Here is a 14,639-nt window from a genome sequence, read left to right as displayed (position 1 = left end):
AACTGAGTAAAGTAACCCGTAAAATGTTTTCATTTTGCCCAACATAAGTACAATATATATTTCGTGTTGAAGGCTTCCTTTAGATCAGCACAGATTTAAACTTTTCTAATTATTAAACTCCTCATTTAGTATCATTTGAGTCCACTTAAAAAATTTTTAAATACGTAGTTGACAAATGTCTTTTCCTTTATTTGCAGTCCTTTATCACATGATTGCCTACCAGAGAAAATACATATATTGATATTATAATTCTAATACATATATTGATATTATGTATAAATCAACTTTCTACAGATGAACACATTTTTAGTTTTATTTATCCTTTTTCAAGCATTACCATCACTCTTAGTGTCCTTTATCCTCATGTTTGCACTTCTTTATAAAATTGTATTTGGTCTACATGAGGCTGTTGTATAGTTGATGTAAGTTGCATTATTCCTATGATTCATTATACTACATTGTAGACCCTTGTTTGGTATGCTTGTGACTCTACTTTGTTATGCCAAAGCCAAACACACAAAAATTGTATCTGTTTATGTGTGTGAAGGGTAGAGAAGAGATATCAAATTTATGTCTGAAATATACGCAGTTATTGTTCTTTTTAATACCTAATCTCTCCTTCTTCCTACTTAGAAGATCCAGAGATCTGAAACATACTGCTGGATTCAGAATCTGGGTGGAACTTTGAGTTGTTTCCCCTGGAGAGGGGTTAAATTTTTCTGTATTGGAAAAAGGGGTTCTCATGAGTACTTAGCTCTCACAGTGGTTGACTCATGACACATGCCGCTCTCGTTCCCCCACATCCATTCTGTCATTCTGTCTTTTACGGATAGAGCCCCCATCCCTGTCCAATTTTGACTGTCCTAAGCGACCACATGTTTTTCATATTCCCTTGTAATTAGGTGTGGCCACGTGATTGGCCCTTGGGATATGAGCGTATGTGATACTTAAAGTTCATACACTTAAAGTTGATACTGCTTGCCCTCCACTTGCTTTTCCCCTTTTCCCACAGTATGGAACAGGGACGGACTGGTGACTGTTGATCGTGAGAGCCAGGAAAACACCCTGGTGGTGGATCAACAAAATGAATAGAACCTGGTTACCTGAGAGACTGTGTGATGTGGGGCTGTATGTCCATCCTGGACTGAGATGTTAGAGAAAAGGAATGACCAAGTAAGCTCCCACTGGATTGACTTTATCTCATATAATTACTTTAAACTCGGAGGAAAATCCAAAAACATCCGCCTAAAGATACTGAGTGGAACCAAGAGCAGGCAGATTCTGGATCGAAGACAACCCTTGGCAGAGAGGAGTGGCACTCGAGGGGTATCTAATTTTCAAGATACATTGCTTGAGAAAGGCCCAAATCTCTAGCTGAATCATTAGCCACACATCTGTGAGGAAGAATCCAAGAACAAAAGGACTAAACTGGTATTTGAGGTGCTGCCCAACAGAAAGTGGATCAAATCTAATTGCCTGCTTAACAACCACCACCCAAACAAACACCACCTCCAGAGATACATCACAGATTTGAAACAGGGGATATATAACACAACATATCCAATATCCAGGATACACTTCAAAATTACCTGACCTACAAAGAAATACAAAAAATATGACCTAGTCTCAAAAGAAAACAAACAGTGGAGGTCAACTCTAAGATCCTATTCTAACGTCTGGAAGTGGCAAAGACAGTACAATGGCTCTTATAACTATGCACAATGATCTAAAGAAAAGTACTCTCATAACAAATATAAAGATAGGAAATCCCAACAAGAAAATGGAAGCTATAAAATAACCAAAAGAGGGGCGCCTGAGTGGCTCAGTTGGTTAGGTGTCCGACTTTGGCTCAGGTCATGATCTCAGTTTGTGGATTCAGGCCCCACATCAGGCTCTGTGCTGACAGCTCAGAGCATGGAGCCTGCTTCGGATTCTGTGTCTTTCTCTCTCTCTGCCCCTCCCCCACTTGTGCTCGGTCTCTCTCTCAAAAATAAATATTAAAAAAAAATAACAAAAAGAGACTGTCCTTTGATTGAAGACATAAACTGGCAGAATATGAGAAAGCGCATGAGAGGGCCAATAAATTGCATTATTTCATTGCATGTATGATAAAAAGACGTCTGGAAGGTAATTAATGAATTGGATATCATTGCTTATCTCTGGGGATGGGACCTGGATTTCTAGGGTGGCAAGAATAGGAGGAAGACTTCTCATTATATAATCTTTTGTATTATTTTTGAGTTTTAACCATATAAATACGAAGACATAAAGTGGAAATAAAAAAAAAGTCTAAGTTCAAGTGAGGGACCTGGGCATAGACAAAGGAAGATTCACTTTCACCGAAATGAGAGGCAAAAAACAAAGGGCAGTGTGAAGTAGAGACATGTGTAAATTGGAGGGTAAAAGTACTGGAATTGGGTTTACTGCATATAAAATGCAAACGATCACTGCTTAGAAATACAACATCCGAGCTGGCAGTCCACACTTCGTGTGTTCAGTTCTGCCACCTCCATCATAGGGCTTCTTTCCTAAAGGTTACTTAGCTGCTTATATATACTGTCTCCCATCTTTCCCCTGTTCTAATCTGATAAAAAGAGGGGATGGTGACAGGGAATAAGGGGGGGTTTCAGGGCCCCTCCCTTTAAGGTGCCTTCCTCCAAGTTGTACATGACACTTGTACTGGCCAGAAGTTAGATCTGTGGCCACACCTAGCTGCGTAAGAGTCTGGAAATGTGGTTCTTATTCCAGATGGCCCAATTTTGTCAAGTTGGTTCTGTTACTAAGTAAGGAAAGTGAGTATTTGGTGGCTGGATGGCATTCTCTGCCTCAGGCAGAGAATTCTGCAGAGGGAATTCTCTCCTGAAGTTGAGGGAATTTCGACCTAATAGCTTCTATCTTCTCTGAGGGTGGAGACGTAGTGATTTCCTGAGATGACAGAAATGGGTAGGTAGCTGGCTTGAGGAAAGTGGTGAAAGTTTGAAATAACTAATGTCAAGAGTAACAGAGAGAATGGAGGGGAAACATGAAGAAAAATATGCTTCGGGTGGGTTGGAAGTTACAAAGTTGTGCATCAATCTTCATGGTGGTGTGATTTTTTTTCCCCCCTGTAGTATTCAGCAGTCTGGGAGTAGCAGGACTGTGATGGAAGGGTGTATATAATAAAGTGGGGGTTTTTTTTAATGTTTTTAAGTTTATTTTTTTATTTTTGAGAGAGAGAGAGCACAAGCAGGGGAGGGGCAGAGAGAGGAAGAGACAGAATCCCAAGCAGTCTCTGCACCATCAGTGCAGAGCCCGATGCGGGGCCTGAACCCACGAACTGTGAGATCATGACCTGGGCCGAGATCAAGAGTCGGATGCTTAACCGACTGCACCACCCAGGCACCCCTATAATAAAGTTAATGAACAACACTGGGGATCTGCCCCAGTTGGTTACAGCAAATATTTTAACAGAATATAGTAATTCAGTATTCTTACTCATGGGTAGAATTTTCTCTGGGGGCCTGGGTGGCTCAGTTGGTTGAGCATCTGACTTCAGCTCAGGTCACCATCTCATGGTTTGTGGGTTCAAGTCCTGCCTCGGGGTCTGAGCTGACATCTCAGAGCCTTGAGCCTGCTTTGGATTCTGTGTCTCCCTCCCCCTCCCCCCCCCTCTGCCCATCCCCTGCTTTTATGCTCTCTCTGTCAAAAATAAACATTAAAAAAAAAAAAAGAATGTTCTCATATATATATATATACTCTGTATCTTAAGAGATGGCTCAAATTTTTGAAGTATGCGAAAAAGGACTGCCAGATGCAATTGACCAGGTGAGTACAATTAATAAAGTGGTCTGAAAAGTCCTTTTAGATTTCTCTGATGAAATGGAAATTGTTTTAAATTTAAATTTAAGAAATAAAATAAGTAATAAAAATTTAAATTAAAAAATGATTTAATGTATTTATTTCTTCTAGAACTTTCTCTCTGTGCAGTTCCACATGTCACCACACCTCTTGCAAGTCTCCCAATCTTCTTCCTCCCCTCCAAACCTTCCTACTCACAGCTGCCAAATTAATCTCCCTATTTGCTATATAACTTATGCCTTCATTTGAAAACTTGCATGGCTCCATTTTTCCTATTGAATATTTATTATTATCACTCATTATTATTATATGAGTAATAATAATAAATAATTTTCTGAGTCCCAGTTTGGACACAATCACTTTAGAAGGCTGGTGGTTGTAGGAGCCACCCTTGTAAAAGAAGAAATGTCTAGTGTAGTCATGACTGTGGAACACACATTCTCTTTTTCTTCTTCAGAGCACACTGCAGAGTTGCACAGTCCCATCCCTTTGAAGTCAGGCTTGGTCACATGACTTGCTCTGGCCAATGAGATGTGGGCAGAAGTAGCAGGTGTCATATCCAGACAAGTTGTGCAGATTATCTCATTTTCCCCCCCTACTGCCAAGGGTCCCAGTGCCTGCATCCACTCTGCTATGAACATAGTAAATGAGAAAAAAAAAAAATCGTGTTAAAAGGAGCACAAGTTTATAGCCCCTTTGGTAAACTCAGAGTTCTATTATAACTCCAGGGAAACTTCAGGGGCACCTGGGTGGCTCAGTCAGTTAAGCATCTTACTTCGACTCAGGTCATGATCTCACAGCTTGTGAGTTCGAGCCCTATGTCGGGCTCTCTGCTGACAGCTCGGAGCCTGGGGCCTACTTCGGATTCTGTCTCTGTCTCTCTGCCCCTCCTCTGCTCACACACTTGTCTTTCTCTCAAAAATAAATAAACATTTAAAAAGATTTTAAATTAAAAAAAATAATAACTCCAGGGAAACTTCAGAATTATTAATCTAGCCACATTCAGTGTCATCTGTTCTCAAATTGTTTTCTCCAAGCTATAACTAACTCCTCTTGTTGATTTCTCAATATAATTTTTGAGCCAGTTAATTTTTTTGACATTTTGCTGCCTGAAGGAGAATGAGTCCTCAAAGGACGGTGCTTCCAAGCACATTTTTTTTTTTTTTTTTTTTTTTACTTTCAGATTCGCCAGCCTTTTGGATCATCTAGATAGCCCAAAAAGCCAGTTTATCCTGGAATGAAACACTTTTTTTGGTATAAGGGAAAATTTTTATACTACCATTTAAAAGAACAAATCCTGTCGTTTGAAACCTCTGATTTAGCGGCTACTACAGCTTAGCCTTGTCTTCCCTAACTAGTACAACTAGTGAAGAAACGGAACTAGTGAATGTAAGCCACTCTGGAGGTTTATTTATTTATTTTTTTACTTTAAAAATCAACTGAGGCGCCTGGGTAGCTCGGTTGATTAAGCGTCTGACCTTGGCTCAGGTCATGATCTCATGGTTTGTTGAGTTTAAGCCCCATGTCAGGTTCTGCGCTGGCAATGTGGAGCCTGCTTCAGATTCTCTGTCTCCCTCTCTCTCTGCCCCTCCCCTGCTTGCACTCTCTCTTTCTCTCTCAGAAAAAAAAAAATAAAATAAACATTAAAAAAAAAAACTTCATTGAGGTATGATTTATGCACAATAAAATGCATCCATTTTGGGGTGGCTTGACTGGCTCAGTCGTTGGGGCATACACTGATCCCAGGGGATCTTCCTGGGCATGGAGCTTACTTAAAAAATAAAACACATCCATTTTGTGTGTATTCTTTGATGAAGTTTAATAAATATATACATCTGTGTAACCAATACCCTAATATTTTCATCACCTCAAAACATTTCCTTATGCCTCCATGAAGTCTAATCCTTTTCCATCCCTCCTCCCAGCCTCAGGCAAACACTGATCAGCTTTTTATTACTATAGATTAGTCTTGCCTGTTCTAGAATTTCATATAAACAGAATCATATAATATGTATTCATTTTGTTTTGAGTTTTTTTTTTTAATTTTTTTAAATGTTTATTTATTTTGGAGACAGAGAGAGAGCAGAAGTGGGGCACAGAGAGAGGGAGACACAGAATGGGAAGCAGGCTCTGGGCTCTGAGCTGTCAGCACAGAGACCGACGCAGGGCTCGAGCTCACTAACTGTGAGATCATGACCTGAGACGAAGTGGGATGCTCAACGGACTGAGCCACCCAGGTGCCCCTGTTTTGAGAAGTTTTCAAAGTATAAATGGGCTTTCTAACTCACCATACATTTGCATACATAAAAGATGAAGGTTGATTCATCCTAACTAGGGTAATTAATATGTACCTCCCCTAATTGTTTTTTTTTTTTTTTTTAAGATATACTAGTTATAGTTTCCAGTGCTTCATTACAATGGAGTTCCTAGCCACCATAGCAAAACTATTATTTTCTACTTAGGTAGGACTTTAAGCTCTAGTTTTTTTGTTTTGTTTTGTTTTGATCCATCAATGCCTACAACAATGTCAATAGCATAGTAGTGGCTCAATAAATATTTGTGGACTAAATGGACATATTTTCCTTGAATTGCCTTTATATAAATCTGTGTTAAATTACTGCGATGATTTAAGATTAGAATTTTAATTCCCATGCACTCCTACAGGAAAACGTTATCTAGGGCCTCATTCCACCTTAGGTGGAGGGAGAAAATGGTGATTAAGACTGGACGAAGCATGGCCAACAGCACTGTCGAGTACGTATCTATAAATTGTGAAACATCGTAGTATTGTGTGTTGTCTGGTTGTATTAAAACGATGACAAAAAAAAAAATTGTTTTTCAAGAAAATAAAATTCCACTAGCAGCACGTCCGAATATCTTTCTTTACCGATTCCCTATTTTATTCATCTTATGCCGTGACAGGCGCCTCAAGTGGAATTCTGCGTATTTGGTTCTAAAACTGGCTTTGTCATAAACAAATCATTTGGCCCTTGACACTCACCTGTAAAATGACACTCTGACTTCCTATCCTCGGAGGAGTGTGGAGAAAACCAAATGGGAGGAAAAAGGAGGAAGAACTTCGGAAAAAATACCGAGGTAGGATACGTGCTACGGTTACAACCTTTCCAACCCTCACTTCCCTCCACCCTGACGGCCTCCACGAGGCGGCGCTCACTGCGCAGGCGCGCCCCCGCCTGCCCCGCCCAGGCCCCGGCCGGCGACCGGCGCCCGGCGCGCGCACGCTGCCCGGCGTCCTCGCTCCCGGGGCGTCGCCCCGCGTGCGCCGGAGTTGACGAGGCCACCCCCAGCACCGGAAGTGACCCTGGCGGGTTTGCCTTCAAATTCTCGGCGAGGTGAAGCAGCGCCGGGGCTTGTGACGGTTGAACCCAGCAGTGCTGGGTCCGTGAACGGGGCAGAGGGGTTGGGACTGGGCTGGGCCCTGCTTCCTTGCCGCCTCGAGCCACGCACGGCCCTTCCCCTCCGCCTGGCGGTGGGCGGTTTCCCGAGGAGCCTCGGCAGGCACAGGTGAGTGTTGCCTCTCCCGGTGCCCTGGGATCCCCGACTCCCGTGGCCAGCTCGGCGAGGGATTAGGGGCGGACAATGGGAGCCCTCTGCGCATCCCGCTGTGAGAGCCTGCCCTTGCCTGCACTGAGGTCTTTCTTAGGTCCTTGATGTTGTCGCTGACACCTGTGGCTCAGGTGACGGTTCCCCTGCCTGAGGAATCCTGTCCAGCCGAGGACTTTGGGGGGCTCTTGGCGATCCCATTTCTAGGCCTGTGTCATTAGAGACGTCTCTGGCCGGAAAAACACGTCTTTCTTTATTTCTTCGCTTTTTTGAGCGGATTTCTCCTGAATCCATCCACGCCCCCGTCCCCAAACCCTCACCCCTGAAAAACCTCGAAAGCCTTGACATTGGGATGCAGCTTCTTTTCTTACATTTTATTGGGTTGGTGTGATAGCGTTGAGGATATTCTTTCTTACTTATTCTGGAGCCAGGCGTGCTCTGGGAGGCTTTTGGCCCTTTTTGTTTAGAGTCGGAACTTTAGAAAATGTATCCCTCTAAACATCGTTTCATATGGCATATTCTACGGTGACGGAATTAGAGATAAACGTGGACCCTTAAGTGCCTTACAGTGAATAGTCTCAGCCCTTATTTAATAAAAAATAACTTTTTCTTTTAACTGCCAAGTGCCATTTTTATATCAGTTACTAAATTCCAGCAGCACAATGTTGCATCTTTCTCTCTTCAAAGCATTCACTTATGTGTTGCTCTTTGAAATCAGACCTTTGGTTACTGCTGGAAACATTCCTACTGTTTTAGAATGTGTGCGATAGATGTTTGCCACAATGATAGAACACCCCGGTGGCAAGAGAGATTCTTGTAAAGTTCAGAGGCCTAAATGTCTCATTGTGCAGCCCTATTGTCTTTTCCAAAGGAGATGATATCTGTAATCAGTAAATTCTCACACAGAAATAGTGGCAGAACTCTTTATTTTGTATTGCTATTAACTTGTGGTCTGTATCATGCCTTAAAAAAAAAAAAAAAAAGAGGAGGGGGGGAGTGCTGATCAATTTCCAACATTCCTAGACTGCGGAAAGCTATGCACAGCTCTTCCATGGCATTGGTTATTGGAGAATCTTTTACATTTTACAGATTCAATAGTAGGCATATTATACAACAGATTCTGCGTAATATTTTGATACTGGTGTCACCGTTCTGACAAATACTAAGAATTAGAGAATTTTGTAGAATTTACTGTACTAACATTGTTGAATTTCCCTTTACAACAGTGGTTTGGGTTCTTTTTAGCTACTGACTGGTTAAAAAGAGTGTATCAAATCAATATGGTCAGTGTTGATAACATGCTAAATAGATTTTGCTTGTGGTGTTTATTGGCACAATTTGAATATAGCTTTTAAATTACATTTTAATTGTTATATTCACTGATTTATTTTTGTTTTATTCAGGGGAAACTGAGAGAAAGTTTACCAAATATATATATATGTGTATTATTTTTTCCTGAGCAGTTTTTTTTTTCTTTTGGCACTCTTTTGATAACTTTCTCATGCTTCTTGAGCATTAATCATATGATGATTATAAAGGTAAGAAAAATGCATGCCATGCTGTAATTGGTCATGGGTCACTCATTTATTGTATTTTTTCATAATCATTAGTGACTGACTGTAAATTAGCATTATGGTTGTTTTTATATCCCAGAGATGAACATTCTGAACGTTGCTTAATAGTGTGTTGTCACTTTTAGAGTTACACACACTTGATTTATTGAAATGCCTTCAAGAAAATGTATGATTGAGGTTCATTTGTTTTTATTTTAGGACATCAGTTTTACAGATAAATATTTTTAACATTGATGTTGATTTTTTAGCCTGAGCTTAATAATATGTTATGCTTGTTTCTTTTTCGTAACTAAAGAATAACACCTAGGATAGATCAAATGATGTCCCTTCTTCTAAACATCAAGGTTTTAAAAGTTTAATTCTTCTTTTTTTTAAGTTTATTTATTTTTGAGAGAGAGAGCACAAGCGGGGGACAGGCAGAGAGAGAGCGGGAGAGAGAGAATCCCAGGCAGGCTCTGTGCTGTCAGTGCAGAGCCTGATGCAGGGCCTGAACCCACAAACCGTGAGATCATGGCCTGAGCTGAAAATAAGAGTTGGGCACTTAACTGACTGAGCCACCCAGGCGCCCAGGTTTAGTTCTTATTTTTGTCTTCCGTGCGATTCCTTGCAACGGGTTAGGTGCTCTGTAAATATTTCTTGAATGACTGACCTATGCACATTACAGTAAAAACTGCACTTATTAGTGGAGCCCAGTCTAACTCCTTAAAATTGAGTGGATATGGTCTCGTTTTTTTAGGTGTGGAGTAGGGAGGTCCCCATATTTGTTGTTTTGGGAGAGAGTAGGAATCTTAGAACTCAGATGTTTGCATCTGTTCCTATTCTTTGTGTGTGTGTGTGGATTATATTTTATTTTTTATTTTTTAAAATTTACATCCAAATTAATTAGCATATAACGCAACAGTGATTTCAGGAGTAGATTCCTTAGCGCCCCTGACCCATTTAGCCCATCCCCCCTCCCACAACCCCTCCTGTAACCCTCAGTTTGTTCTCCATATTTATGAGTCTCTTCTGTTTTGTCCCCCTCCCTGTTTTTATATTATTTTTGTTTCCCTTCCCTTATGTTCCTCTGTTTTGTCTCTTAAAGTCCTCATATGAGTGAAGTCATATGATTTTTGTCTTTCTCTGACTAATTTCACTTAGCATAATAGCCTCCAGTTCCATCCCCGTAGTTGCAAATGGCAAGATTTCATTCTTTTTGATTGCCGAGTAATACTCCGTTGTATTTATATACCACATCTTCATTCATCCTTCGATGGACATTTGGGCTCTTTCCATACTTTGGTTATTGTTGATAGTGCTGCTATAAAGGTGGGGGTGCATGTGTCCCTTCGAAACAGCACACTTGTATCCCATGGATAAATGCCTAGTAGTGCAATTGCTGGGTCATAGGGTAGCTCTATTTTTAGTTTTTTGAGGAACCTCCATACTGTTTTCCAGAGTGGCTGCACCAGCTTGCATTCCCACCAACAATGCAAAAGAGATCCTCTTTCTCTGCATCCTTGCCAACATCTGTTGCTGCCTGAGTTGTTAATGTTAGCCATTCTGACAGGTGTAAGGTGGTATCTCATTGTGGTTTTGATTTGTATTTCCCTGATGATAAGTGATGTGGAGCATTTTTTCATGTGTCAGTTGGCCACCTGGATGTCTTCTTTGGTGAAGTGTCTATTCATGTCTTTTGCCCATTTCTTTTTTTTTTTTTTTTAATTTTTTTAAATGTTTTATTTATTTCTGAGACAGAGAGGGACAGAGCATGAGCAGGGGAGGGGCAGAGAGAGAGGGAGACACAGAATCCGAAACAGGCTCCAGGCTCTGAGCTGTCAGCACAGAGCCTGATGCGGGGCTTGAACTCACAGACCACGAGATCATGACCTGAGCCGAAGTCGGACGCTCTACCGACTGAGCCACCCAGGTGCCCCTGCCCATTTCTTCACTGGATCTGTTGCCTATTCTTTTTCCGTCTCTTTGATCACTTCTTTCCCCTAATCCTGGTGGAGAAAACGATACTCTAAGTCTCTTTGTGGAGATACCACACCACAGCAAATATTAAGTTTGTTAGAAATTTTGCTGTAATATTTTTTATTATTTAAAAGTTTTGACTCTGGAGGCGCCTAGGTGACTCAGTTCAGTGTCTGACTCTTGATCTTGGCTCAGATCATGATCTCACAGTTCATGGGTTCAAGCTCCAAGTCGAGCTCTGTGCCAACAGTGTGGAGCCTGCTTGACAAAATAAAGAAATAAACTTTAAAAATAAAATAAAGTAAAAATTTTGACTCTGTTACTTGAATTAAAATTTCACGTTGCATCTTACTTAGTTTAGATAAATTGATTTAGTCATCAGCTAAAATAAATGCACAAGCCATGTAAGCAAAAGGTTGGTTCTGATAGGATAATGTAAAGGAAAAGTTTGTGAGATAAAGTAGACATCACCTATGGTTATTTTTCTCTTTGATAATGTCTAATCGTGAATCTGACTTTCTGGACAATCTCATTTTTATTTAAGGAAATTTTTTTTTAAGTTTATTTATTTATTCTGAGAGAGAAAGGAGCATGCGGGAGGAGCAGAGAGACAGGGAGAGAGAGAATCTCAAGCAGGCTCCACACTGTCAGCACAGAGTGAACGAACTGAGAGATCATGACCTGAGCCCAAAGTCAGAGTTGGATGCTTAACTGACTGAGCCACCCAGCTGCCCTGTGGACAATCTCATTTTTATAAGCGTTCTATTAATTGAACCAGTGGATAGTCTTTACTGTTCATGGTGGTTAAAATTTGGTCTATAGGCTTTTCTCCAAATATATTAATTTCTTCAAAAATTGCCAGATATTGGGGTGCCTGGGTGGCACAGTTGGTTAAGCATCCGACTTCAGCTCAGGTCTTGATCTCAAGGTCTGTGGATTAGAGCCCTACAGGCTGACAGCTCAGAGCCTGGAACCTGTTTCAGATTCTGTGTCTCCCTCTCTGTCTGCCCCTCTCCTGCTCGTGCTCTGTCTCTCTCTCAACAATAAATAAACTTAAAAAAATATTTTTTAATTGCCAGATATTGTGCTAGGTAGACCTCATTTCTGTACTTCTGCAGAGTAGTTTTAGAAATGATAAGGTTATATTCTTGGACATTTGAGAATCTCATAAATTTGCAGTGTTGATATTCATTTGAGAAAGCTTTCTTAGAGACTACTGGAAGAATAGGAAAATTTTTGTCTCACATTTAATCAACTAAGGACTTTTTTAATGTTTATTAATTTTTTTAAATATTTAATTTTGAGCGAGAAATAGAACACAAGTGGGGCGGGGCAGAGAGAGAGAGGGAGACACAGAATCTGAAGCAGGCTCCAGGCTCCGAGCTGTCAGCACAGAGACTAATGTGGGGGTCAAACCCATGAACTGTGAGATCATGACCTGAGCTGAAGTCGGACGCTTAACCTACTGAACCACCCAGGTGCCCCTGTTTGTTTATTTTTGAGAGAGAGAGTGCAAGCGGGGGAAGGGCAGAGAGAGAGGGAGGGACAGAGGATCCAAACTGGACTCTGTGCTGATAGCATTACGAGTCTGATGCAGAGCTTGAGCTCACAAACCGTGAGATCACCATCTGAGCCAAAGTCGGATGCTCAACCAATTGAGCCACACAGGCGCCCCTGATATTATTTTCAGTAAACACATTGTTTCTTTGATAATCAAGAATTTTTCAGGTCATTTTTAATATGGCCTTGGATTGACTTTTACATTTGTTTGTTAGAAAATGCCAATTCATTGGATGCTAAGGAATTTTATCTGACCAGAAGTACTCATAACACAGAACCTTCAATGAAGGCCTGGAGTGAATTCTACGAGGTTTGGGATTTTGAATCATGGCCCTCAAAACAAAAAGTAGGGGGAGGCACCTATGTATAAGTAACAACTTGATTTAGAATTTGTTTTTTAGTAGGAGGACATGAAGAAAGATGTGGAGGGGGTCAGTTAAGGAAAAGACATAGAGGCTTGACACCCAACTCCTCTAGAGCCACTGTTTACTGCCAGCGCCTGGCCCCAGCTCTACTCTTCTAACATCGTTTCCCAGACTAGGTGTCACCGTAGGGCACTTACAGCTTCAGGGTAGGAGCCATCACACAGTTCTGGTCAGGAAGAGTTGAGGACCAAGGAATGTGAGAGTGCTGAGGGTCGGGAACTGGACAAAGATAAGAAATCTTAGTGGTTATAACAAAAACCTGGCAGTATGCGTTCCTTCAAAGATTAATTATCTGCTATGTGCCAGACATGGCTCTGGGTGCTGGGGATCGGTCAGTAAATAACAGAGCCATGGTCTCTGGGCATGGAGCTTTTATCAAGATGAAATATTTACAGTGGATATATTATATATATTATATATATAGTGGATATGGAATCACTATTTAGGTCATGGAATTTTTTGTCTTTTGGACCTCAGATGCTCAGTCTTGAGTTAGTTCATAGCTATATTTCTTCATAACAAATTACTCCAAAACTTAGTTCCTTGAAACAACAAACTTTTATCTCACAGTTTCTTTGGTTAGGCTGTGGGCATGGCTTAGCTGGGTGCTTGTGCTTCAGAGTCTTTCCCAGGCTGTAATCAAGGTAGCAGTCATGGCTGCAATCAGCTCAAGACTCAACTGAGGAAGGATTGGCTTCCAGGCTCCCTTACATGGTGATGGCAGGATTCAGCTCCTCACTGGCTATTGGCCTGGGGTCCCCCTCAGTTCTTTGCCATGTGAGCCTCTGCACAGGACAGCTTAGAGCTGCCAGCAAGAGGCTGTGAGCAAGATGGAAGTCACAGTCAAATCTCAGAGGTGACATTCCATAATTTTTGCTTATTCTGTCTATTAACAAGCTCATATTCAAGGGAAGGTAATTACACAAGGGTAGGGATACCAGGGGGCATCTTAGAGGCTATATGTTGATACAAGACTCTTCTTTTGTAGTGTGTATTATTTGTTTTTTCCTTCGCCTTCATCTTCTTTCTCCACTTATATTCTGTGTCTTACCCTCCAAAGATATTCTAATATATTTAATATGTGTTTTTCGATGTGTATATATCCCTGACAAAAGAGTGTTTTATATAGTATATATATTTTGAATTTACAAAATGCTATTGTGATCTAAATCTTGTTCTGTGTCTGGGTTTTATTTCACCCAACCCTGTATTTCAATGATCTATGCATTTTGCTATTTTTAAATTTTGTCAATTGCTTCCTCTTCTACATGGTATTCCATAGTATGCATCCACCACATTTTCTTACCCATTTCTCTAGCAGGGAATAGGTTGATTGAGGTTGATTGCCTCCAACTCCTTGACTTCTCAAATAATTCTGTCATTAACATCCTAAAACAAGTCTCTGGATCTGCGTGTGAGACTTCCTCTGGAATATTTAGAGAAGAGTGGGATTTCTGGGTCGTAGTATATTTGCATATGTAATTTCTCTAAGTACTGCCAGATTGCTCTCCAAAATGACTATACCAGTTTATGTCTACACATTATATGTGAGGGTTTCTTTTTTCCCAAATCCTTGCAGTACTTAGTATTATTAGATTTACCATTTTGTTTTTAATCTGGTGAATGTAAAAGGGGTCTCTGATTACTTTCATTTGCATTCATCTGTTAATAGAACAGTTTCTTTGGTTAGGCTGAATTTGGATTGTAGCCATTTGGATTTTCC

General features: G+C 40.8%; 1 protein-coding gene and 1 long non-coding RNA gene across 5 annotated transcripts in view; one reads left to right on the top strand and one right to left on the bottom strand.

The window, feature by feature from the left end:
- Positions 1 to 4,427: 4,427 nt before the first annotated feature.
- Positions 4,428 to 6,922, bottom strand: LOC122220484. The gene is made up of 2 exons (XR_006202886.1): positions 6,839 to 6,922; positions 4,428 to 4,468 (listed from the first exon to the last, which is right to left on the bottom strand). It is a non-coding gene; the product is annotated as an uncharacterized LOC122220484 (long non-coding RNA).
- Positions 6,851 to 14,639, top strand: part of KATNA1 (katanin catalytic subunit A1) — a 41,651-nt gene continuing 33,862 nt past the window's right edge. Inside the window, exon 1 of one of the 4 annotated variants that reach the window (XM_042940062.1) lies at positions 6,851 to 6,933. Coding sequence is in view for 1 of the 4 variants with exons in the window: in XM_042940059.1 (XP_042795993.1) it covers positions 6,892 to 6,933 (42 nt within the window). In the remaining 3 variants the exon portion in view is untranslated. Of the gene's footprint in view, positions 6,934 to 7,065; positions 7,363 to 14,639 lie in introns of those variants that run through there. The other 3 variants (XM_042940059.1, XM_042940061.1, XM_042940060.1) reach the window with 3 other exon arrangements.

This window comes from Panthera leo, chromosome B2 (genome assembly GCF_018350215.1).
Source record: "Panthera leo isolate Ple1 chromosome B2, P.leo_Ple1_pat1.1, whole genome shotgun sequence".
Taxonomy (NCBI): domain Eukaryota; kingdom Metazoa; phylum Chordata; class Mammalia; order Carnivora; family Felidae; genus Panthera; species Panthera leo.
The sequence above is the reverse complement of the archived record's forward strand: the minus strand, read 5'-3'. Positions and strand labels throughout refer to the sequence as shown.